The sequence below is a fragment of the Salvia splendens genome, chromosome 20 (genome assembly GCF_004379255.2).
Source record: "Salvia splendens isolate huo1 chromosome 20, SspV2, whole genome shotgun sequence".
NCBI lineage: Eukaryota > Viridiplantae > Streptophyta > Magnoliopsida > Lamiales > Lamiaceae > Salvia > Salvia splendens.
Genome location: NC_056051.1, coordinates 15,599,680 through 15,627,500, shown reverse-complemented (window position 1 = coordinate 15,627,500; position 27,821 = coordinate 15,599,680). Strand labels below are relative to the sequence as shown.

At 38.9% G+C, this 27,821-nt stretch overlaps 1 protein-coding gene across 1 annotated transcript; it reads right to left on the bottom strand.

Annotated features, from left to right (window-relative positions):
- Positions 1-23,280: 23,280 nt before the first annotated feature.
- Positions 23,281-25,916, bottom strand: LOC121781544 (tryptophan N-monooxygenase CYP79A68-like). The gene is made up of 3 exons (XM_042179269.1): positions 25,850-25,916; positions 24,003-24,952; positions 23,281-23,910 (listed from the first exon to the last, which is right to left on the bottom strand). Exons 1-3 carry the CDS (start codon positions 25,914-25,916, stop codon positions 23,281-23,283), a joined length of 1,647 nt encoding a protein of 548 aa, XP_042035203.1.
- Between the last annotated feature and the right edge of the window lie 1,905 nt (positions 25,917-27,821).

Genomic DNA, 27,821 nt, shown 5'->3' with positions numbered 1-27,821 from the left:
CAGTATTCCTAGGCGAGTTTTTCCCATCATCCAAGACAAGCGCACTGAAAAGGGAAATAACTAGTGTGAAGCAAGGGTACTATGAACCTTTGAGCGATTATTGGGCGAGGTATATGGGCCTTTTAGATGCATGTCCCAATCATCGCATGGCGGACATTGAGATACATCATACCTTCTATGAGGGGATGAACATAACAACCAAGGACCTGACCAATTCGTCGTCGGGAGGAAGCTTCACGCAGCTACGGGTCAGCGAAGCGAAGAGGGTCCTAAGGAAACTACTGAGTGCGAAGAAGGAGTATGACCATTCAAGGGATGGATACAACCGAGAAAAGGGTTGCAAGTGCCTCGTCTACTGACCAGGAGCAGAAGCTTGAACAGAAGATGGATTTGAAGATGGATGAGCTGAAGAAGTCACTCCTGAGCGCAATCGAGAAGAATACACCGCAGACTTCCCCAGTTGGGAACTACAACGGTGCAGAGCAGGGAAACCAAGAACCGAGCTATGATCAGCCAAACGACTCGGTCAGTATGGAGCAGGCTAATGCTGTCGGGTATTTTAACTCAAATGGGAATTGGATCCAGGGGAGACAACGGGACGCACCATGGAGGGATCACCCAAATTTTCGATGGGGAGATGGGAACCAAAATCAAAACCAAGGGCAAGGTCAGAACCAATATCACCCCCACTCGAACCCAAACCCCAACCGTGGGCCAGCAAACCCGGACCATCAGTTCAACTGGTCAGGAAGGAACCAACAATCCCAAAACCAAAACCCACAACACCAAAGCCCAAACCCTGTCTACATACCACCCCACCAGAGAAACTTCCAAAATTACCAAAATCAGCCGAATCAAGCACCCTAACACCATCAGAACCAAAATCATTTTCAAAACCAGAACCAGAACCAATATCACCAAGACCAATATAACTAATACCCAACTAACCAGAACCAGCAAAACTTCCAAAATTTCCCGCCCAACCAAAGTTCCCAGTATAACCAGCACCAGGGCCCAAATCAGTCACAATATTCCAACAGGACCAGACGATCCATGGAGGACATGATGGGAGAATTGCTCGCGTCGCAGCAATGTATCAAGGGCGAGTTGCAATCCCACAACGAAGTAGTGCAGGGGATGCAAAATGCCTAGAAGGAACATAAAGCGAACATGGATATGATGAATAGGCAGTTGGCCCAGCTGGCCAGTTCGGTGGGTGATTTGAAAGGAAATGCAGGGAAACTCCCGTCTACAGTCCAAATACCCGAAAATGCGAAAGTGAGTAAGGTTTCATTGAGGTTAGGAACTACTTATGATGGACCTCGACCGAAACAACCAAGTGCAGAGCCGAGTGGAATGAAGATAGGGGGCGACACCATCTCAGTGGAAGAGCTTAATAGATCCATACCTCGGATGCAGGACCCATTTTTCTTGGGGAAGACGCCATGTGGAGGAGGTGAACCCAAGAACGTACTGGTCAGGAAGGAACCCCATCAAGAGGTAGAATTCACAACGGAGGCTCAGTTCCAGAATTTGCCCAAGGAAGATTCCAAGGAAGTTGCTGAGGGACCGGTAGAGGAGAGAAAGGGGGAGAAACCATTCCTTTTCCACTTTGTTACAAAAAGAAAGAAGGAGAACCCGGTGGATTACTTGTCGATTTTTGGGAAATTGGATGTCACCATACCATTCCTTCAAGCCGTGAAGCTACCCCCTCTTGGGAAATTCATTAAGGAGTTCATAGCCGGGAAAGCCTAGGAGGATGGGAAGATCATGGTGGAAGGGATAGAGTCGGCGATTGTGCAAGAAAAACTACCACCCCCATTGTGACTTCCTTCGGAATTCCACCAGAAAGAGAAGCTCAATCGACTACCCCACCACCTACGTCCTCGGAACCCTCAGAAACTCCACAACACAGTGATTCAATGGAGATTGACCCCATTTCAGCTCATTACGATTCCGACTCGGAAGAATGTGAAGCGAGGAAAGGTCAGGAACAGGGGAGCCTACAGGGAGCAGTTGAGTCAGAGAAAATGCTGACGGCGGAGTCGTTCCCCAAAAAGTGACGAGGGGGAAGATAGATCTGAACGAATCAGCCAAGAAGCAGGGCCTAATGACCGATGGGGAATTTCAGGCTATTTTAGATGATGTCAATCGAATGGAAGATGACACTGCCGTGGTGGCTGAGGGGCTAGACCTCGCATCACGGGCAGTAGGGGAGAGTGGTGAGTATAAAGAGGCGGAAGAAACAGAAGCAACACCAGAGATACCAAAACCAGTAGCACCTCCGGTGACTAAACCGAAGGCCGTCAAGAGGAAGTTGGTGTTGAAGGGCGAACCTAAGGCTAGTCGGCCAAAGCCGCAAAGGGTATCTCAACGATGCTTAGGAAAGTGGACAGCTAGTAAGGCGAAGCCGAACACGGAGGCAGATCCTGTGGAGATCTTGAGTGAAGAAGAGAGGACCACTCCCACAAAACTTGGGGAGGAGTCTTTACCTGTTACTGACCTAGAGGATACTGCAATGGAAACCGAAGCGGTCTCTCCAACACTGAGTGGCCAAGGTGAAGAGACTGACGGGATGGCTGAGGGTCTGGACCTCGAATCCAGGTCAGTAGGCCACAAGGAGACCAGTCCTACTACCCAGGATCCACTTTCGACACAAGCTGAGAAGGAACCCGAAGAAGAGAAAGACAAGGATGACGGAGAGGAAGTTAGATACCGTGAAGAGAGAAAACGGAAGGGGAAGGCCCCTATGAAGAAGAAGCCCAACAACAAGAAGCCACATACAGTGAACACTGGCATAGTCATTACTGAGTCAGTTCAGCGAGCCCAGGAATACCGGAGGGAACAGAGTGATAGCGAATACGATGTCAGTGAAGAGTCAGAATCAGACAGTGATATTTCCCTAGAGAACGAGGAATACAGTGAGCAACAGCTTCCGCACGATCATCGGGAGCTAGTACATCCCCCGGTGGAGAGACTAAGGTACCGGCGCTGGACAGTGGATCTTATTGATGATCTGGTGGAGGAGATGAAGCTTTTCGACTCGAAGGAGCTACAAAAAGTTTTCGATAGCAAGGATGAAGGGAGTACGCAAGTGAAGAGCGGAAAGGTACTTCATATTCCTTCTTTAGATGAGTTGGGTGCCCGCGAGCAGTTTCTCTCTTATTTGCACGCGTTAGGATTCGAATGGTTGTTGGAGAATGGAGATCCGAGTGTCCCGGTTAGATTAGCGAAGGAGTTTTTCACGACCTTTAGGTTTAAGGTCACCACTGATCTAGATGAGGAATGTATCAGTTTTAGGCTGTTTGGCAGAGAGATACGGATGAATCTGATTGAGTGGACCGTGCGTCTGGGAATGTGCAGTTTGGAGGAGGCCATAGGGCCTGAGTGGAGAAGTAGGGAGCGGGGAATTCCCCGCAGACATGTGGAATTTGAGCCCCAGGCCGCATGGGATGAGTTAACTCACCCATCCTCTGGAGAATTTGCATCCACTCTCTCTCGCTCAATCCATTTCAATAACCCAATCCTACGCCTAGTCCAGCTTCACTTGGACCTCAATTTGTCAGGACAGTCGAACTCCGCTGTTAGGATATCGATGACGGAGTTATACCTTCTCTAGTGCGCCAAGCACGGAAGGAAGTTACATCTGGGTTTTAGGACCGCCTACCAATGCCATCTAATTCCCACCCACCCAGCGAGAAACCTCACTCTCTGCCATATCATGGGAGTGTTCGTCAGAAACAACATCATCATCACGGAGCCGAAGACTTATCCGACCAGATCATGGTGGATCCTCCTGGTCTCTTTGATACACCTTTGTTCGTCCGAACGAACACCGTTTACATGAGGCAGGGCGTACCACGTTTCTACGCAATGGGAGAAGAAGCTATACCGACTGGGAGATCTGCAGCACATCCGGGAACACAAGATCAGGAGCAGAGACAGGAAAGGCTAGAGAAGGCAGTGGAAGAGTTGGCGGAAGAGAATCGAAAAGCAAGAGCGGAGTTAAGCCGTTTGGCAACTGTGATGGAAGGAATCTTGAAAGAGTTGGGAACCGGGAAGTTGGTCCGTGAATCTGGACCGAGTGGCCATGGAGACCGAACTAATGAACCACGAGTATCAGAGGAGGTATTAACCGAGACGAAAGAAGCAGAGCAGAAAGAAGAGGCGGAACAAGAGGAAGGAGACGTCGAAGAGTCGGCAGAATCTGGGAATAAACAGTCTGAGAATGAGGAAGAGCAACCGAAAGAACCACCTGTACCATAACCTGCCCCGCGAAGGAGCAGGAGGAACAAGTGACGGCCACCCCACCTGACCAGTTAGTTTTCTTTTTTTTTTCTTTTCAGTTTTTAGTTTTTCGTATTTTAATTGTGTTTTGTTTTTTTAGGTAGTATAATCTGTGTAGTACGTGCGCAAACCCCCTTTCATAACACTTAGCCTACATAATAGTCTAAGTGTGAGAAGTAAAGGGTTTGCTATTTTGGGCGCATGTGTTTGTGTTTTCTGTTTTCTTTTTCGTATGCATGTCAACTCACACTTAGCTTATTATATAGTCTAAGTGTGAGGAGTTTGTTGTATATACATGTTTCGTTTTGTTGGTTTCTGTTTAGATTTTTAAACTCTCCCACTTAGCCTATTATATAGTCTAAGTGTAAGAAGCTTTTAGTATAAGTATATTTTGTTGAGTTTTGGTATTTCTGTGCGTCAACCATACTGGCCATTACCTTTTTCCACTTCACAGCCCCATCTGAGGACAGACATTGTGAAGTGGGAGGGGGGAATGCACTGGCCAGTATGACATTTGTACATATGTGTTATCTGTGTTTAAGTATTTGCGTAGTGTCTAGGTCTAGTTTTTATTTGATTGGGCTTAAAACTCAACTGTCTTGAGCTGACGGTGAGGGGAATTGAGGGAGATAAGACATGCTGGAAAATGGAAACCACTCCCCTTAGTATCTCCTAGTCAGTATGGATGATGCGAATATGAGAGAAAAGCCCACGCTTAGAGCCAAAACACAAAAGCCCTCTTTAAATGTGAGTTAAAAGCCTAAAGTGGAACCACTTTCCACTAATTCAGAAAAGAAAAGAGTGGCTGCCACAAGGTGCCTAGGGTAAAGTGACTGCGTGTAGCAACACTGAAGACAGTAGGAAACTCCCCCCCCCCCTCCAAATTTTTTTTTTATTTTTCCAACCCTTAGAACCCCACTTTCTAGCCAAACATATACCCAGATATAACCCCTAGCCTCTGGAACTGTGTGCGTGCAAGGCATAAGACGAGTAAAGCACATTGGCCAGAAAGGTGTACAAGAAAGCAGAATCCAACTGGGCAAGAGTGATTGAAAGCTCAAGGAAGAAAATCGACCAGGGAGTCATCCCAGGTCCAAAAAAAAAGAAGGAATAAGGGTGGCAAAGCCACAAGGGAAAAAGAAAAAGAAGAATATGAAGAAAAATGGTCAGAAAAACTTGACCATAAAAAAAGAAAGAGAAGGAATAAGGGTGGCGAAGCCACAAGAAGCTACTGACCAGTTGGAGATCAAAGTCAGAAGCGTCAGCCAAGAGAAGCAACAACCAAGAGCCCAAATGCACACAGTTCCCCCCACATCAAATAAAATAGAAGTTTTTGAACCTTAGAGCCTTAGGAACAACCAACCCAAACACTATAAACCAATAGCCCCGTTGCAAGCCTTTAAGCCCTTCAGTAGCTGCACGTGAAATCTAAGTCCGAAGCAATTGTGGTTGAGCACTATGAGAGAACAGTCCTAATATTCCCGGAGAGGTATGAGTGACTGAGTGAACCTAGTGTTTGGCCAAAAGTTTGGGCGATCTTGATGAGCGGATATACTGACTGGGAGAGAAAAGGGGGCGGCGAAAGTTCAAGGCTGTCTAAGGCCGGTTTGCACCTGATCCCGAGGGGAGGGATGGTTGAAAATATAGCCCAATTACTATGTTAATGTGTCTAAGTGTTTTAGTTTTCTTTTATGTGTTTGTCTTTGTTATGTGTTTTTCTTTGCGTCATACTTAGAGTCTAGGGTAGGATAGAGTCGGTCAGGGGAGTAACTGGGCTAGAATTCGACTTACTTATTTTTGTTTGTTCTTCACGCTTGAGGACAAGCATGTGGTAAGTGTGAGCAATTTGATAAGTCGTATTCTAGGCCTTGGTTACTGGTCAGTATAATGTGCATAAATGATATATATTTTGCAAAACAGTTGCTAAAGTGTACAGGGAAGTGTTCTAGCCAGTAGGCAAAGCTTCGGATACTTCAGGCGAAAAGGGGCGTCAGGATGATGTTATCCTGACCAGTATGCATGCCAAAAAGGCTCGAGATGGAGAAGAAGGATAGCTGGGAAGATCAGTCGCAAGCAAGGGGGCAAAAGAGTCATTTCATGTTTGAAGTCTACCCTAAAAATCAAGGGAGGCCTCCCTATAAAAGGAAGCCACTTGGAGAGAGAATGGGAATGAATTAGTTAGTTAACTCCTACGCTTAGTTAGCAATTTCTCTTCGGTAGATCTCTCCTTCAGCATTATCCTTCGTAATTCTCGTTCCTCGCCACAGCCATGGTCACTTGAAGATCATCAGTTTGCCGGAGTTCCATTCTCTCTTTTCAGTCAGCACAATCGTAGTTAGCAGTTCCATCGTCCGGAGTGGCAAAAACAATCTTTATTTGCTTTCTAGTTAATCTTGTTTGTTTTCTCTACGTTGGATCTTTCGCATTTCCAGTATTTTGCTTACTTTGAAGTCTTAGTTGTGATCCAAACGTTTTATTGAATATGAAGTTGTTTTCCAGCATCGGTTCATGTTTACTTTCGCTTCTTTCTGCCTAGATAGCTTAGATCTAGCTGTTACGGTAATTTTCAGTGTGGATTCGTATGTTTTAACTTCTGTAGTTAATATCTCTGAGTTTGCAAGTCTAGATAGCTGTTAGATTTTAGATCTGAATTAGTTAAGTGTGAAAACCCAGTTCACGTGATTTCTGCCACCCTACATGTTGACTAGTAAGCTTAGTTGCAGTTTCAGTGTTCGATCTTTTGATTTGAAGTTTTAATCGTAGATCTGTGTTCTTGAAGTTGTTAATCTATGTTTTTATGGTGATGAATCTGGTTTTGCCGATCTGATTTGATTTATGTTGAAGAAGACAACATCTCCATCCAAGTTTGGGACCACTTTTACTTTTTAACAACTTTTTACTTTTGTCCTTGCTTTTTAGCTGTTACTTTTCAGATCTGCAGGTCTAGTCGCCTAACTATCTCTTTTCCTCTGATATTCCATTTAGCCTTTTATAGTAAACTCGTACCTTCTACATTTATTAGCCAAACATCATGTTTCCCACTCACACGTACACAGCCGCCTGTCCAACACCTTTCCCACCTCCTAGTCAGTAGAGTACCACCTTAAATTCCAGCCTAGATAAGTCTCAACCCAAAGCGTGGTAGCTAACCAAACATTTCCAGAATATCACCACAATTCCCAAAATGCATTCATCTCTGTGGGATTCGACCCCTACCTTCACTATACTACCCAGTAGAAGAGGGTTGAGGAATTATTGATACCAGGTTTAGGTTTAGCAGGGACTTCCATACTGATAAGTAGGATACACCATTTGCTTGAAACGACACCTGCACAAACCTGCTCTTTCAACTAATAATGTGGACTCCACTCGGCAACTCTTTATTATCACTCCTTCCACTATCCTTTCTCTACCTTTCTCTTAATTTACCATTTATACATTAAAACTTGTATCCAACAGAATATACATACTTTTATATACCCAAGTTGTCTTTATTTGCTTTAATTTTTATTTATGCTTTTGATCTTAGTTAGATTTAGAAAAATAAAACCTTTTGATTCTTCTAGATAGTAGTTAAGATTTGTTCGTGGTACTTAGGCTAACACTCATTGTCTCTGTGGATACGATACCCTTGCTTACTATTTGCTTCAGCAGCCCCGTACACTTGCGGGTATATTTGTGCTTAAAATAAGTTGAGTCAAGTTTTTGGCGCCATTGTCGGGGACAATTTTGTGTTACTATAGCCTAATATCGTGATAAAAATTAAGATTACTACTCTAGATTTTACTTGCTTTATTTTACTTTTCTTTTTGAGTTATTCTCACTTTTAAGTTTTTCTTTTCAGGTTGTATGTACATTCGCTCTTAGGGGCAACAACCATTAGAGTTATTTGATGCTGAGATCGAAGCATCCAACCGAAAGAGGAACTCTTAGAGGAGGCTCAACCAAAGGATCTAAGCTTCATCTCCGATCCGGGGCGATCACTTTCGCCTGCTAAGGCCATCCACAATGGGGCGCCCTATGGCGCGCCGCACCCTATGCATTTTTTAATTGAATATTTAAATAACTACAAAAATTGGGAAAAAAACTTCATTTCATTTATAAAAATTAATACATTACAATACGAATTTAAAAAATACGCAAACTCAACGACGGCGGTTACGGGCCCACACTTCTTCAATCATGTCGTTCATGAGCTGAGCATGGTCTTGTTGGTTGCGCATTGAGGCCTGTCTGGATAGAACCTCATTGAAGCCCGACGGTAATCCTCTAGCGGGGGGCTCGGTCGCCGTGCTGGACGAGCTAGATGCACCGTCATCACCGTTCCACTCAGTGATGCTCCCACCTTCATGCTCGACTATCATGTTGTGCATGATTATGCACGCATACATGACATCGGCGATGACTTCCTTGAACCAGAGACGAGCCAGCCCTTTCACAATTGCCCACTGTGCTTGGAGCACACCAAATACCCGCTCGACATCCTTCCTCGCCGACTCCTGCTTTTGCGCAAATAAAACCCTCTTCTCACCAATTGGGCAGCTGATCGTCTTTACAAAAACAGGCCACCGTGGGTATATGCAACAAGACGTTGGTGACCTGCCGCATGGTAACGTCGGACAGACGACCGACGTCGAATAGGTCTGTGGATCTGCTCCGCCGCCGCCGCCGCCTCCTCGCGCTGCATTTCGACTAAGCATTCCGCCATGGCCTCTTCAACGGCTGCATCTAAGGTTTCCGAGGTCGAACTACCTGACTCCGAGGAACTAGAACTAGTGGTGTCGTGGTGGTGGTTCATTTTGGTATGCGAAAGAGGTAGAAATGCGAGAGATGAGCGAAATGAGAGAAGCGAGATGTTCGTATGAACAAGTGAATGAGAAACGATGTTTAAATAGATAAAATTAGGGAAAAAATAAGAAACGCGTGCCATCTTCCGCCTAGCCCACAATGGGACCCCCGATGGTGCGGACGATAGGCCATCGTCCGCGCTTCTTCCGCGGATGATGCATCGGGCGTGGGCATCGTCCGCGCCTGAGAACGATGGCCACCATCGGGCGCCCCATTGTGGGTGCCCTAAGAAAGAACCATGACCTACTCCTTTTGCAATAACAATGGCAGACAACATAGTGGTCAATGGAGCACACCGAGATCCTGTAGTTCAACAACTCCAACAACATCTTGCAAATATGGTGAAACAATTAAAAGATCAGAATGAAAGACAAGCCACACCACCAGTACAAAACATGTTCGCTTACAGAGGGGTATAGAACCCACTAGTTGGCAAAGATCTTATCAATGCCAACAATTTTGAGCTCAGGACATGAATCGATACTAATATAAAAGAGCAGTTTTTTGGAACGAAACGTGGCATAATTTTTGGCGGGAAAATGAGTGTTATGCATTGTGCCACCACAGTATGAATGCATATGTATTATCGAGAAAGGCTTGTGTCTTTTCAAGAAATTTTGCAGAGTGGCTTACACACTAAGTTTAACTACTCTTATTAAATTAACTATTGTAAAAAAAAATGTTGTTGGGCCTCCAAAGGAAATAGTGCAGTTTTCAAAGGCAATCTTTATCAGAAAAAAGCCTGCAAAAGCCTGTAACAGTTGAAACTATTTATTTAGAATTAAAATTATAATTGGACCAACGGTTCAAAGGCAATCTTTATCAGTTGTCATGGGAGCCGGCGTCCCATTTCAGCCAAACATATCAAAAGTTATGTAAAGTGTGTAATATTCAGATTTAAATTAAAAAAGCTAACATGCGTACACTTTTGTCTATAAGTACCAACTCACATGTTGGTGAAATGCAGTCTACAAAATCAGAATTTGTTTGCAGGGATGAAATACTCCATGTTTCACATATAAAACAATGTCATCATCAAATTCATACAGAATTTGTTTGCAGGGATGAAATACTCCATGTTTCACATATAAAACAATGTCATCATCAAATTCATAGTCAGTGGCGGAGGGAATTCAGGACAAGGGGCGGTGGTACCCAAATTTTTTTTACTACTAGTATTATATATATAATTTATTAGTAATGTATTTTACAAAAATTTCCAAAAGATAACTATGAATATTGAATGAAGATTCATCTAAATATAAGGAAATAAATCAGAATATAAGGTTTGAGATAAAATTTAAATTAAAAAATTAAACCCTAATTAAAATCTATAAAAAACCTCCTTCCGTCAATTGCCAGACCAAGTCTCTAGTCCGCAATCCTCCACCTTCCCTTCCCATCCGGTGATCAGCAGCCTGCAGGAGCAGAGTCGTGCTCGGCGCTCCGTCAACTGCAGAACATTCAATCCAACCATCCAGCCTCAGAGCCTCCAGGTTTGTTTCTTGATTTCTATGAGTATTAAAAGCTTTATTGCAGTGCTGCTAATCTGCTATGTTGTTAAAACTTTAAGTTAATGTTTGTTTAATTTATCATTCTAGTTATAATTGTAGCCGTAGACTTGTAGTTGGGAATTGTGAAAGCATGAGTTTTATACTTTTATATAGTTTGAGTTATCTATAAGCTGCAAAATACCCTTTTTAGCTAGATATAAGTTTGTATATTTTTAATATTTTTGCAGAAAGTAGAATTAAAAAGAATAAAGAAACAATTTGATCTTCGAAATATGTTCAAAAGAATAAAATCTCATGATAGTTCAAGTTCTTCGGCTCCAAATGATAATACGTCTCCTTCAAATGCTAGTGCGTCTCTGGCTCCTCCCAATGTTACGGTGACTCCTTCAAATGTTAGTGTGACTCCGACTCCTTCAAATGTTACCTTGACTCCTTCAAATGCTAGTGTATCTCCGACTCGAAGTGTCCCGTTAGAGGAAAACAATTGATTTACGATGTTGAAAAACTTAATCATGATCCTGCAAAAAGCGATAGTATAATGAAATATCCTCCAAATGAGCGAGATGCAGTTAGGAGAGCATATATTCTTAAAAAGCCTTGTCAACCAAGATCTCACAACTTTCCTAGAAAAAAAATTAGAGGACGTCGATTTATGCCTTATTGGTTCGATACATGGGATTGGCTTGAATATAGCATAATAGAAGATGCTGCATTTTGTTTTGTTTGCTACTTGTTTAAGAATAAAGTTGGACTTACTGCGAGGGAGATGCATTTGTGAACAAAGGATTTAAGTCATGGAATAAGTCGGACAGATTTACGAAGCATATTGGTGGAGTAAAAAGTGCTCACAATCTTGCTTATGAGAAATATGTGAACTTAAGAGATAGCAAAAAAAAGTCTATTCTTGTTTCTCTTGATAATGCCACCGAGGTGACCATAAAAGAATATGACATTCGCTTGAAGGCTTCAATTTCATGTTTGCGTTATCTACTGCGGCAAGGTTTGGGCTTTCGTGGACATAGAGAAAATAGTGAATCCCTTAACAGAGGAAATTTTCTTGAACTTTTGAAATGGTTAAGGACACGTAATGAAGTTGTTTCAAAAGTGACTTAGGAAAATGCTCCTGGAAATTGTCAATTGATATCTCCAACTATTCAAAAGGATATTATCAATTGTTGTGCTAAAGAAACAACTAAGCGAATTGTGGAAGAACTTGGTGTTGACTATTTTGCTATATTAGCTGACGAATCAAGTGATGTGTCCCAAAAGGAACAATTATCTCTTTGCCTACGCTATGTTCAAAGAAAAACAGGACATGTAGTGGAAAGATTCATTGGTCTTGCTTATGTTGGTGATACCACAGCTTTATCTCTTAGAAGCGCAATCATATCATTGCTTATTGAACATTCATTGAGTCCATCTAAGATTCGAGGACAAGGATATGATGGGGCTAGTAACATGAAGGGTGAAATACATGGATTGAAGACTTTGATTATGGAAGATACTCCAAGTGCTTACTACGTCCACTGCTTCGCCCATCAACTTCAACTAACTCTTGTAGCCATTGCAAAAAAGAACGATGAATATGCTTGGGTTTTTGATACGATTGCAAATTTATTAAATGTTGTAGGAGTTTCTTGCAAGAGACGAGAATTGATTTGTGAAATTCAAGCACAAAAACTTGCTCAAGCCTTGGAAATTGACGAACTTGAAACACGGTCTGGGTTAAATCAAGAACTTGGTTTGAAGAGGCCCGGGGACACTCGTTGGAGTTCTCACTACAAGACTCTTTTAAATGTCATGGACCTATTTTCTACAATTGTTAAGGTTCTTATGATTATTGGAAAGAATGGCTCTAAATCGGATGATAAGTGCAAAGCTCAAGGCATTTTGTACTCAATGGAGTCATTTGACTTTGTTTTTATGGCACAACTAATGACTACTATATTTGGGTACACTAACAATTTGTGTCTTGCTTTGCAAAGAAGGGATCAAGATATAATTAATGCTATGAGGCTTGTCTCTTTAACCAAAAGTCAACTACAAAAAACAAGGGAGGATAGATGGGAGATTCACTTGAACAAGGTAATCTCATTTTGCAATAATCATGGCATTGTTGTTCCAGATTTGGAAGCTTGTTATGTGCCTCATGGAAGATCAAAGCATTTTGTTCAACAAGTTTCCTATCGTCATCATTTTCGCATTGATGTGTTTATAGAGGTAATTGATTTATTACTTCAAGAATTTGACAATCGATTTGATGAAGTCAATATGGAGTTGATCAGATGCATGGCTTGCTTCAGTCCTAGAGATGGCTTCTCTTCTTTTGACAAAGAAAGTGTACTCAATCTTGCAACATTTCATCCTTCTGATTTTTCAAGCATTGATTTGAGGTCTCTTGATTGTCAACTTGATATATTCATGGAGGATATGAGAAGAGATAATGACTTTCAGAGTTTGCAAGATCTTAGTTCTCTTTCAATGAAGCTTGTTGAAACAAAGAGGGATATGGCTTACCCCTTTGTCTTTTTGCTTATCAAGTTGATTTTGATTCTTCCGCTTGCTACTGCAAGTGTAGAGAGAGTATTTTCTGGAATGGCGTTTGTGAAGAATAAGTTGCGAAATAGAATTGGTGATAAACCTTTGAATGATTGTTTGGTGACTTTCATTGAGAAAGAAATGTTTCTACAAGTCTCTGATGATGATATAGCCCATCGCTTTGAGGAAATGAAGACTCGTAGAAATATAAATTAGATGTTATGTTTAGTTTTTGGTTTATTTTGTTTTAAAATACATGAGTTCAAAATTGAATAATATTTCAAATATTATTTTACCTTTATTTTCTATTTTTTTTAAAGTGTTATGTAATTATTTATCATACGACTCGTACCCGCAGATGATAAATCCTGGATCTGCCACTGTTCATAGTAGTACTTCTCTTTCAATTGATGAGATTTTTTTGTGGAGTGGGAATGGAAGAAGAGAGTGAGATAGATAGAGAGGGTGGGTACTTCTCTTTCAAGCTGATGCAAAGAGCACCATCTTCTGTACTTTTACACCACGGGTAATTTCAAGAACAACATTCATGAATGAGCAAAAGGGTGTCCAAAATGATGATGTGGAATAAATGAGATTCTTCTTTATCAAGGAGACCCTTACTTGGAGATCTGTAATGGAAATGTGTGATGTGGCACTAGATACTCTTGCTGAATTTTCATTAAACGTTTTTCGATACAGCATGATCCATGTTTAACTGCAGGCAGAAGCCATGTTAGGTGATAAGAATTTCATTTCTTTTGAGGTGTTTACCCTATGTTGTGGCGTAGAATATACCTGTTGCGGATATATTTACCAAGAACTATTTGAGAAAACTACAACTATGCAACTGTAAGTAAGTTGTGTGCTTTGATCTTATGTTTAATTATTATAGTTTTTTGAACGAAATGCAGTCACTTTCGCCAAGATTTTAATGAAAATCAAGAAAATTCAATTTTTTTGCATCAATGATCTTAAAAGAATGATGAATAGCTAAAAACACTGCACCTACAAGTTGGTCGATCAACCTTTAATTCATCTCAGAATAGGCTCAAACGACAATGCCTAATGTATAGTTTTATGGTATACAAGTACAACACATGATAGAAATGATCATGGAACAATCAAGTGTTTGAAAAACTTGATGAAAACTGGCTTACAGAAAGATAATGAGCATACGCATTAGCACGATATATCATAAGTGTATCACACAAAAATTTATACGTAATACCAGATAGTAGGTTGCATGCTCCATCTGCTATTAGAGAACTTGACTTACAAAACTGAAATCACGTTTTGAGGGAGGCCTTTTAAGCTCGCTCCTGTGTTGATTGCTTTGGCATTAGTGATCAAATAGTCGTTGAAGATGTCTAGGTTGAGCTTTGTAGACCAGATCAAAGCTGTCGTGTCGTTGCAGATAGGAGCGGCGGCGGCGTGCAGCATGGATTCGCTATTGGAGACGATGATGATCGAGTGGAGAATTATGGTGACCGCTGACAATGAGGAAGCAAGCCATGGCCCCCAAATTGCTTGGATGTTTGATCCATTTTGGTGATTGTTTGAGGTAAAATTGATTGAAGAAGATGGTGGATTCTAAAGAGCAGGCGGCGCTCATGGGTAGGCTAAAGTTAAACGCTAGAATGTGTTCTATACTTAATGATATTGGATATTTGTTCTTTAAAAAATATTAACTTTTTGTTTAACTTAATTTTATTCAATTTCGCTCTCTAAAAACCATATTGACTCATGACGTTTTAGAATGACCTTTTTGATTTTATGAATTATTGGATCCCATAAAAATAATTTTAAATAATAAAAGTATAAGATTAATTTTTGGATGTGTGTGTGTAATTGTTTATATCTTTATATGTCGTAATGTCATATCATATGCAAAATTTCAATAAAATGACAAGGAAGGTTAATTACATAAAAATTAAAAGGTACTCGATTTGGGCACATACAACATAATGATTAATAAGTAGTAATTAATAATTCCCAGCTAAAATAGTTTTGAACGATAACGGTAGTGCCAAGTTTTACTTCCACTAATGTTGTTGCAGTTATAGAGAGAGATCCAATGATTTAAGAAATGACAACCGAGGTAACTATCGCTCATTAATTATTTATTTAAACTTCTTCTCAAGTTTATGATGAACAATAAATTTCATTTGTCAATTTAAATAGTAATGGGAGGAATATTTATTTATAGACGAATGAATATAAATTTAAAGGTCACACCACAATATACTTGAAGCCGAGATCTTTGGCTAAGAAATTGTCACTCTATTACTTGGTCGACTCACACACATACTGGATGATTTTTTTTTGTTTATGGTTAAAAGAGACTATATGCAAATTATTGTCGGCATGGGTTAGCCTATGAAAAAACTTTCATGGGGTAATAAAATTTAATCACAAAATCATATACATTGGTGCACGTTGCCGGATGGTGACGTAAATGTGATGATGGGGATGCCTGATGGATATTTATGCATAATTATTTATTTTTTCACTTATAAATTCTTATTTTCATTGACTTATTGAAAATCTGTAATCAGCATGTGAAAATTGTATGGCCCGTGCATAGCACGGGTGTTGATACTAGTTATTGATATAGTAGAGGCACATCCTTTAGGGGGAAAGACCAATGTAGATCCCAACTAACATCTCACCAAGTTATCCAAATCAGTAATACGGTGAAGCTTAATGGGGTGACAGATGAACAGGTTCGGCTAAAGTTATTCCCGTTTTCCTTGAAAGATGATGCTAGAGACTGGTACGACAACATGGGGCCAGGATCTGTTAGAACCAGGGATGCCATGGTAGACTTATTTTTGTAGAAATACTTTTCACCCAGTGAAGCTCTAAAGAGGCAAGCAGAGATAATTCAGTTCCAAATGAAGCCTCACGAGACAATCCGGGAAGCATGGACTAGATCCAAGACACTGCTGAAAAGATGTCCCAACCATAGTTTAAGTCTGGGACATCAAGTCATAGCTTTTTTACAGAGGGTGCATTCTAGATGCAATGCGTGAACTGAATTGGAGCGCAGGAGGAGCACTCCTTTCTTTAGGAGATGATGACGCTATGCAAGTGACTGAGCGAGTAGCTTCTAATGATGAAGGATGGAACAATGAAATAAACAAGTTATATAGGGTGGCCTCTACACCAGAAGATGATAGAAGACACATAATGTCAAAGCAGCTTGATCTTTTGACCACACAATTGGGGATAACGGAGATGAGACAGTCTAGACCAGAAATTCAAGGGGGAGTTGAAGATGTCAACTATGGTCACCAAGGAAGGAATAACATGTACTTCAACAACTATCGCCCCAACCAAGGGGGTGGTAATTATAACCACTATGGTAACAAGGTGCATCACAATCTCCCCTATGGGAAACCTAACAATGCTCTGCAACCACCAACAGGGTTCACAGTAGTTAATGGAATGGTCAAAGAGCAGAAGAAGCCTACTACAGAAGATATCTTGGTGGCATTCATGAATCAGACTTCCAAGTTCATGGAGAAAACCAACAAATACATAGAGAGACTGATAAGTACATGGAGAGACTAATCCAAGGCTGAGAAAAATTGAGAATGATGTGCAAAGCTTGAACATGCACATGAAGAGCATTGACATTCAGATAAGTCAAATCTCTCAGGCTGTGGGTGTCCAACATCATCTAATTTCCAACACAGACCATAAACAATCCCAAAGATTGCAAGTCCATACCTTAAGGAGTGGTAAAAGTCATGAAGGACCTTCTATGCCTGCAGAGGAAAAGAAGAGTACTCCAGAGGAAGATGTCAGAGTAGGAGAGATTTCCAAAGGAAAGAATAAGGTGGACATTCACACTGAGAAAGAGTTTGCCGAAAACAGTCTCCCACTCAGAAACATGGAGCGGCCCGCTCCGGATGGCCTCCAAAGCCGAGCGGCTCTCTCTGAAAGGGCGGAAATGCGGATTGTTTTACCTTTTTTTGCGGGATTTTGATGTCTAATCATGTTTGGAAACTTAGGGCACGGAATATATGATATTTTCACACCATCATTCATCATTCCCACAATCCAGGAAGAGAGGAACGAGCAAAGGACGAGTATTTATCGCAAGATTGAAGACGAGGCTTCCAATCATGCCAATCCAATTCTAGGAGTTTATATTTTTAGTTTTGCTTTGTTCAAACAATGTTTTGAATATTCCTTTGAATATTTCTTTGACTTTTATGATGAACATGAGTAGCTAAATCCTCCGAAGAGTTCTACGAGGGAGATACAATGATTCTTATGTTTAATTAAATTCCATTTTTCTATGCTTTGACTCATGTGGCTATTTTGACTTCTCTTATGCTTATATATTTACTTGACCGATCACCTTATAAATGCATGTGGATTCTACTACAATAATAGGGAGATGAGTAGTTTGATTTGAAAGAAGAGAAGTTGACGTCTTTGCCAATATAATCGGGTGATTTGAGCCTTTGAATGAAGCTAAGTATCTTAGGAGCTTTTAGGAGTTGTTGCCTTAGTTCTAGGAAGGACACTTCGGTTCTAGGTAGCAATCTACAAACTGTATGCTTCGGGAGAATATATAGTTTTACCTTAGTGATAGCTTAATAACCCTTGAAACCCTTTGTCGGCATAGTTTGGAATTTAGTTGAGCATAGGATAGTTTTCATAGAACTGGTAGGATTCTACCTCCCCAATTATTGATCTACACCAGAACCTTTTATTTGCTTTTATTTACCCAAGTTGTCTTTATTTGCTTTAATTATTGTTTATGCTTTTGTTCTTATTAGATAGTAGTTAAGATTGGTTTGTGGTATTTAGGTTAACACTTATTGTCTTTGTGGATACGATACTCTTGCTTACTATTTGCTACAGTAGCTCCGTACACTTGCGGGTATATTTGTGTTTAAAATAAGTTGAGTCAGACACAATATATGCTTATGGGAGGCAAAAATTCGTCAAATTTTGAGCTTTGAATTTGCCTTACGAATAACGCAATGTGTATGTTGATAGGGCTCGTTTCAAGCATGGTTTAATGTTGGTTATTATACTAATAAGGGCATCAATGTTAGAAATATAATATGTTTAAGTGTGCAGGAGCTGAAAAGCAGCGAAGTGTTAGTGTGTGGTGATTGAGTGGCATAGGAAGCAAAAAAGGGTCAAGAATTGAAGCAAACTGATCAAGGGAGCAAGATGACCATGCTGAGTAGCTGTGCGAGCTTATCAAGAAAGCGGACTGTCACGACCTCCCTTATAGGGTAAAATAAATGCGGCGATCACGACTTAAACGGACTTAAATGCAACAAGGACAATAGGCTAGGGTCATCAAGAGGTTTGACCAAAGTATTTAATGAACAATTAAGTATAAGAAAACAAGGTCACGCTTTAGCAATGAAGAAAAAAACCAATGAAGAGTGACTATCATAATTTAGGTCAAAAGGGTAAGGTTCAAAATAATCCAAAACAGTAATCCAATAGTTTCAGTATCAACCAAAAGATAAGAAAATCATGTTTTAGCGGAAGCATCCAAGAGAAAAGTGAAGTCATGTGTGAAGACACAACGACACTAGGAGTTTCAAGTCAATCATATCAATTTAATTAATTTGCTCAACACCGCCAACCGCTCGTCGCCGCTCAACCTGCACATAAGGAAAATACATGCAGGGCTGAGTACTATAATAATACTCAGTGGACTTAACGCTGAAAACAGTTCATCAAAAGAATATTTATTTATCATGCCTTTTTCAAGTATCCATCGGGGTTTTATTTTTAGAAAGGCCCGAGGTACCAAAATCATTTCCCATTGTAAAAGTTGACTGATCTGCCATTTTCCCATAGACGTTAGCCATATCTGCCAATACATGATATGGAATGTGGCCACAAACCAAGTCACTAGACCGGCCAGCCCGTACGCTAGCACACGGTCTACCATAGGTGTACACTAGTCCAAGTAGGGTTTGCGGCCCTGCGAGGACCCAAATTCGATTTAGATAATAATGGCATAAAGCCATATCAGATAGGCACGTTAAAAATCAAATAAGGCATGATAACCACAATTTCATTCCCATCGATAAAAAATATTTAGGATCTCGTCCTTATTTAAAAGAAAGCCCACCTTGTCTGCTTAGATCTCAAGTACTTCCTTCCTTTTGCTATCACACTGAGAGCGCGAGTTATCACCTTTAAATTATGTGTAACACAATTCAGTCTCAATCATTGACTCAAAAACATGCATGTCCTATCGTTCCTTTCATCGTTTTCTTAAATCACCCATCCCAAATGTTTACCAACATAAGAAAACACACCATAGTATACCTCCACGTATGACACATAACCTCGCCATAAGATAAGTTCCTTAGACACACATGCATCAAGTATTTCATTCAAACTTGACAACAAGTATTATTTAAACATAACAGAAATCTGGCAGAACTGCGCAGTCGTTTTGTAAAAATCATTAAAAATCCATCCGACCTCCGTTGGGGCTGAAATTTTACCACATCCCAGTATACACATCAAAGGTTATCCAGTTAAAATTTCACATCAAAATCACATGTTTAGGTCGGTCAAATCAAAAACGAAACTCACTGGTCGAGAATATAAATTCTGACAGAACTGCACAGTTGACTTCAAAATTTCATTAAAAATTCATCTTTTGTCAAAAGAGGCTGAAATTTATACACGACACAGAGGACATCTCAAATATTACTCAGTTAAAAATTCGTGCCAAAACAGATCGTTTGGTTGGTCAAACACACATCGGAATCTACAGTCCAAACGCCACAGTTTTCATGCTTCACAATTTCGAATTAGGGTTTATCTATCATTCACCCAAACACATATATTCATGCTTCAAAAGGATCTCACAACCATGTTCTCATACATTCACATATCATTCACCAACAAGTCATCCATCATCTTACACATACACATACCTAAACGCATATCCACACTTTTCTCATGAAATCATTCTTCCCACCCGATTAAATTATTAGATCTACGATTCCTACACTCATTATATGCATGAGGAAATCAAGAAACATGGATTCAAAGGTAAGGGTGAGAAAGATGATTCAAGTATACCTTTCTCTTGCGAAAACAATCGGTAGAAGCGAAAAGTGGCTCGATTCTTCAATAAATCTGGAATCTCCAACTCCAAAATGATGCAAGAACAAGGGATTGGTGAAGAATTGGTGGAGAAGGAGAGATGGAGGAGAATAATCGTGTGGGAGAGAGAGGGAAGGGAGGGAGGCATTTTTTTTTATTCCGAGGTTTAGGGTTTCTCATGTATTTGTAGAGTGCATAACATAATATCTTTAATTAAATAAATTAAAGATTTGAAAGATATGGTAGAGTGTAGTTGGCGTGAATTAGGAGAGAAAATTAGGAGGAATTCGAAATCTAGGATATTTAATTAGCCTATGATTTAATTTGGTATTTCACAGAGTAGAATAAAATAATACGGAGCAGAATAAAAATAATAATACTCCCAATAATATATGGAGTAGGCGATTTTATTCCTTCTCCCACAAGGAATTAAACTCAAATCCTAATAAAAATAGGATATGGCAAGATCTCCTTAGGTATGGTAAGATTTGCTAGAATATTTATATTTATTCATGGAAGGGAATAAATAAGGGATCAAAATATATAATAAAAAATTCCTTCTTCCCTTAGATAAGAGAATTTTCGAAATCTCCCTAGGAATAATGTAGGGGTAGAAAGTTTCAAATAAAAAGGGCAAGGTAATTATTGAAGATCCTATTTAATCTCACTCACGCTTAGAAAAATAATTCACCACAATATATCTCACCCCGCATCAAATATTCAAACAGTCACGTCATAATTCAACAAGATTGGCTATTCCACATTCTCGTCACGTCTTCAACGATATTGACCATTCAACGACCATGTCATTTCTCCAACAATGTTGACTATTCAAACCAAAACTCAACTCCAAAGCACAATTAGGTCACATAGAAATCAAGCAATTAATTCACTCGTCAATTAATCCACATACTTCACGGCATTAAAACATTTAATGCAAAAATTTTAGGGTTCGAAAATTAGGGTTCAAAAAGTGAGGCGTTACACGGACCATGCTGAGTAGTTGAACAAACTAATCAAGAGAAGTCCAAACACAATGAAGTTGCGAAAGGATGAGTCAGATGTGAGAGAAAGAAGGGATGCCCTTTTTAGCAAGGGCATTAATGCCAAATCAGGAGGATCTTGTCCTAGGGATTGGTGTCCAAGCCGTCTTATAAATAGAGGAGGAAATGGAGAAGAGAGAGGGAGATCAACATTCACCTTACATTCTCACACTTACACCGCGAAGCTAGCATGGAGTAAGGAGGTTAACAACAACTGGAATCGGAGTTCTACCACATCATCCTTCTCTTCTTCCTCATCTAGGAAGGAGATAGCTGAGTTTAGAAAGAAACTTTTGTTCGTTCATGTTTTCTTAAATCTTGAGGGGTTGATACGTTGTTTATCTTGTTTCCGTTTTAGGTCTCTGGATAATTTCTAAATATGCAGTTGTTTTGAGTTTTCCTCTTAGTTAACTCTTGTTACAAGTTGATTTTGTCATTGGATCTTTGAATTTGAAGTTTGGATTATTGACTTAAGCTGGGGTTGTTGGAGATTGTTCATGAAATGAAGTTTATGATGGAAGTTAGCTTGGATTTGGGATTTTCTGAGTTGGAGTTTGTTCGTATCAATTTTGATCATGTTTCATTGTCGTTGATTGCTTAGATCGCAGATCGTAATGTTCAGATTTGGTGTTTGATGTTTTAGATCTAGTTGTTTCTCGTTGGATTCACGTCGGATCTGAGTTTTAATATGTTAGTAGTTTGCATGGCACTAGAGCAGTTTCTATTGATCTGTTTCCTTTTCGTTCGAATTGCATGGATGTAGCTCTGATTTACTTTGTTTCCTGTTTTATGTTAGATGCTCTATTCAGATCTGCCGTAATTGCTTAGCTACTTTATTTTGGTTGTTTGGGGAAGAATAAGATCGTAGTTAGTTAGTGTAGTAGAATCTATCACCTTTTCATGTGTTTCAGCTTTATTGTAGTGCGCCGTTGTTTTTGTGGTCCCTCCTACTTTTTTGCAGAGTACCTTTAGTCCATCAACTTAGTTGATCAGTTCAGTATGCTTTTGTTTTATGCATGTTCAGTTTAGTTGATTCGTTAGAGTTTTGTGTCTTGATCAGTTCAGATCAGTAGTTTACCCTTGACCCACCTTCAAAGCGTGACAGCAGCCAAATTCCAAATGTCCTAAACACAACTCAACATGCATTCATCTCTGTGGGATTCAACCCTTACTTCCCTTTACTAATTTATAGTATTGTGGATTAAGATCTTGAAAGCCTGAATTCCTCTGTTTGCGCTCCCAACGACGAGTTTAGCAACTTACTTGATCCGTCAGTCGGAGTTTCTTGATCAAGCTACTTGAACCTTATCTGCTTTGCTCTGTGCGTTTAGCTGAGACGAATCTCGAGAATTCGAGCTTTTCATATGTCAATACATTACATTACTATTGAATCATATTCACATTACATAGATTACATAGTTCGACTACAAAATTGCATTGTATATCATTACTTTGCATTATATGGTGTACACAGTTCCATTACACAATTTATATTTTTATTTTGATACTTCATAAATCCGAGCAAACATACCAATAATTAAAAAAAAATGGATGACATTTTTATTGTCCTCTCTACAATACAAACGCCTTAAGACTCGTTTGATTTTAGACATTAAATATTGTAAAACGCAGCATAAAATCAATAAGCAAAACACAATGTAACAAAATATTCACTTATTAATAAGTAAAAAATATTAATAGTTTTACATTGAAAATCAAGGTCCTGAAACATGTTTATTGTACAACTCTAAAACCCACTCCATAAAATTCCATCCAATATTTAATACAATAATTGACACTATAAATACAGTATAACTAAAGCTATAAATAGCATATGAAACGAGGCGCTCTCCTATTTTACCTTAGTTTTATTATTGGTATATGATTTTAGACATAAACGAGACAATATACACATGATGAATGAATATTGTCAATATATTCTATATTAAATTTTGATAAACTTGTGGTTCCAATCTGGGAGTCGCATGAGCAATCAATGGCTCAGCCATAAAAGGATTTAGCTCTGATTCTTGAAAGAGAGGCATAGAAGAAAGTGGTGTCCAACTAAAACTGTGAATAAGTCTGGCTAAAAGAAGTGTCATTATGGTAGAACCAAGCAAGATGGCTGGGCAACCACGCCTACCAACACCAAACGTCCACATTTTCAACTGAGAATCAGTGAGAACCACCTGCGAGGATCCATTTGTAATATGGCGATCGGGATTAAATTTAAGAGGCTCGTCCCAAACCCTAGGGTTCCGTCCTAGGCCAAGACGACTCAGTAGGATGTGACTTCCTTTTGGTATGAAGTATCCACTTACGACAGTATCTTTGGTTGAAACATGGGGAAGGTTGAATGGTGCCACAGGATGTAACCTAATAGCCTCCTTAATACAAGCTTGTATATAGTTCAGTTTAGGTAAATCTGATTCTTGTACAACTCTTTTTTTACCTACAATCTCATTTACCTCTTTAATGGCTCTCTCAAGAATACGTGAATCACGAATCATCTCGCTCATGCTCCACTCAGCAACATTTGATGGATTATCAATTACTGCTATACTCATTTCCTGCAACCAAACAAGTAAATGTAATGAAATAATAGGGTCCATACTTTTTTCCAAAAAAACATAGTAATTTTTAAACATAGAAACTGACTTACAATAACTTGGGCTTTGATTTCTTCAGCTGACAACAATGGATTATTGTTGGAGTCCTTGAGGTTAATCAAAATATCAAGAATATCATCATTAGTTTTCCTAATACCATTTTGCCACATCTCAATCCTATTATCAATTTCTGGATCTTGGTATTTTCTCAGATTCTTAATAGCATTTGTAAGAGTTTTTTTATGACCATCAAAATCAAACACCTCAAGAAGTGGAACATAATCAGCAATTGCAAATCCATATGTGTATGATAGAATAATCCAAACCGCATCCATGTGTTCCTTCTCTTCAAATCCGGGCCCACCAGCCTCTGTCCCGGCTCCAAAAAATCTCTTCCCGAACACCAACTTCCTAATCACGCCGCCGCAGTAAAGCCGCGCCGCCTCTCTCACATTGATGGCGACACCAGTCTTGGACTGGTTGTAGACGTATCGAACGAGGTGATCGGCTTCTTCACATCTCTTTCCGTGAAGAAATTCATGGACAGACGGAGTGAGCACTTCAGACACGATGACTCTCCTCATTTTCTTCCATTGATTGCCTCCGGGGGCAAGAACCGCCGACAGATAGCCGTCGCTCGTGAGCCTCCCCGTCATGTTTCCCGGCCTTGCTGCGAAAACGGAGTCTTGCACGTTGAAAAACTCTCGAGCAAGCTCGGGAGAGCTGATGGTGATGACGTGGACGCTTCCGAGGCGAAAGCATGCGATTTCGGTGCTGAAGGCTTGCATGTAGTCGAGCATCCATCGGAAAGTTGGCTTGTTTCTCAACATCTCCGGCAAGCAACCGATGATAGGGTAGCCGGAGGGACCAGGTGGAAGAGGCTGTTTTGGTCTTTTTAGTATTCTTTTGTGGAAGATTATCGATAGGGAAAGCACCAATGCTACCAATAATATTACAAATTCCATCTTCATTCCTTGTGTTTCAATAATAAAACTATTATTTGCTACTTATTGTATTTATAATAATGGGATATGAACACAAAATATCATATAGCTAGGTTAATGTTGGAAGAACACAAGTGGACTGAATCAGATATTTTTTAATTCAGGCAAATAGATCGGCGCATTACTAAACAAATTTTTAATGTGGAACAATTGGATTCTAGATATTTGTATAGTGATATAATGATTCAAACTCTATATATTGTATTAACGGCAAACTATAATCTGGATCGTTAAAAAATATTAACAAATGATAAAACAATATTAATAAAAAATACCAATATAGTATCAATGGTTGACGTCGTGTTAGCATCAAAATCTTGAATTTTACACTGTGTTAACAGTGTGTCAAATAATTTGAAAATTTGTACAATATATAAAATTTACATTTATCACTATATTGTATTTGTAATATTAGGATCCATGTTTATATACTATCGAACTCAATCAAAATTATAAGTTAAAATACATTCCTAGGTCTTTATACTTGAATAATTTTCATTAGATCTTTGCACAATTTTGTCATAATGAAACTTAGCAAACTCTGTAATTTATTAAATGCATTAAGCGAAATTTATACTTAAATATAAATTAATGCAAATATGCTATATGAGGTATTTTTAAAAATATAAATTATTGATTGAAAATTTACACGGTTTTCTCAAAACAAATTGAGAAAATTCTTTTTTTGTTCTAGGGAACTTTAAACATTCCATAAATTTTTTTAATTCCCACAAAGGGAGTGACGGTTAAGCTTCAACTTTTTGAGATTATCGAGCAACGAATATAATCGTATCTTTATAGACTTCAAAAGTCAAAAACACAATATTTCCCCCCAAAAAATAATTTACATAATCTCCATTAAGTTATCACACATATATTAAACATTCTCCACGTACCACAATTATGAAGCTCGTTCTCGTATTTGTCTTCAGTTTGTTGTAGCCACTCATTCATGATCCTCATCTATAGATTTTATATCATTTAATTTTTATTTTAATAGAATATTAACTAACATTTTAATTAAGGTATTAATCTTTCAACCGCTAGGTTAAATAAAAGAAAAGTTAAATATCTTGTTAGCTCTATTAAATAAAAGATGACGTGAACGAGTTAATAAAACAAATTAACAAAAAAAAGTAAAAGGATCTAACAAAATAAATTATAAAAGTAGAGATTAAGCTATTCATATTAGGAATGGATTATAGGGCTCCAATTTTATGTGATATTTTTCATACATTATTTCAACTAAATAATTATAGGACTCCAGCTTTATGCATTTTTTATTTTGACTTGTTATTTAGTGCTTAGCTTGACCTCTTATCATTATCATTAATCGAACATATAAATTAATATGAGAATTGATTGTACAGAATCTGTCCAACAAATCTTGATTTCGAATGGCTCATTGTAAACTTATAGATTGGAATTGAGGAAAAATTCAATACCCATATTTTGGTCATATGAGTTACTAATCATAGCAATTCACTATTGCACTAATGTAGTTGATCAATACAAAAATATGAAAGTGTTAAAATTATAGAAAATACTAATTATAGAAATAAATATAAATTGGACTATTAAGTCCTTAGCAATCCACTAGTACTGGTGACCACCATAATTATGTATGAAATAAATTTGTGCGGCCTATGTATCATTTCGCTCCTTCTATTTCTAGTACTTCTAATAGTCAATCTCACACAGATGAGCCATTAAATTGTATAAATCAGGAAATTATTAACTGATCACAAAAAATTGTGATTGGATATTAAACACACACTTTTAGATATCTGATAATTCCTCATAACTAAGTTGGGCAATGCCCACTCTAGAAAGAGAAACCAATTTAATCACCAAGAGTGCAGAAACATCGACCTATTACTTGTATAGTGAAAGGGTTGGCGGCGAAAATGCATATAAATAAATCACATAATAATTTCGATCTATTTGGCGAATTATTTAAACAAATTGTATTCCCGCAATTATCACATGTATCATGCTCATAACTTGAGTTAAAACATGCTTTAAGATTAATTGAAACCTAAAACATGCTTTTCTGCGGAGTAGGAATTATACCTTGATGATTCTCCAAAGAATCGAAGATTGCTTACTACTTCTCCTCGTGAAGATGTCGAGTACTAGATCACGTATCTTCTGACTGGTTCCCGCACTGTATGCTGATATTAGTGTGGGCAGATCTCACCAAGATACTAGGACTTAAATAAAGAAGACAGAAATCTCTCACTAAGTAGGAGAAGGGAGAAAATTTCGTCCCTTGTGTGGGATAGGAGAGGGACGAAAATTTGAGGAAAAAGTAAAGTCTCTTTTTTGTGTCCTTTATTCTCTTATTTATATTAAGTCAAGGTAATGCATAATCAATACTGTATGCTCAATGCTAACGTACATTAATTAAGAAATAAACATTTATCAAGACCTCATCTTTCAGTAGATATCATAAAGACATGTCTCGCTGTTAGATCCGTGTTGTAACACACCAATGTCATCTTATTTCAGTAAGGCTTAGAAATATGCGGATTGACATTGCAACCTTTCTCGATAGGTAGTCTAGGCCTATCTAGGTTGTGAAATCATTCTTTTTCTTCGTTCAGAACTGACCGTGTTACATTAAAGTGGACGACGCCCACAACCGGTCTACTAAAACAAAGACTTGGACTTTGTTAAGTTTCTTATACATTTAAATATGCAATAAACATCCATTAAATGTAAAATATAACAACATTATGACAAAAATAATTTGTTTTATCCTTGGAAAATAAAATAATTTTTTTTACAATATTCAATCACTCGAAAGGTGATTTCTAGTATATAAACTCTAACATATAGTTAGCTAAAAAAGTTCTCTAAAGCTGA

Excerpts from the sequence above, each read along its gene's own strand:
- LOC121781544 (XM_042179269.1), bottom strand. The coding sequence starts at position 25,916 with ATGAGGATCATGAATGAGTGGCTACAACAAACTGAAGACAAATACGAG. Across the intron at positions 24,953-25,849 it reads GAACGAGCTTCATAATTGTG|CAAATAATAGTTTTATTATT; the intron begins GTACGTGGAGAA and ends TACAATAAGTAG. Across the intron at positions 23,911-24,002 it reads AAATCAAAGCCCAAGTTATT|GAAATGAGTATAGCAGTAAT; the intron begins GTAAGTCAGTTT and ends GTTTGGTTGCAG.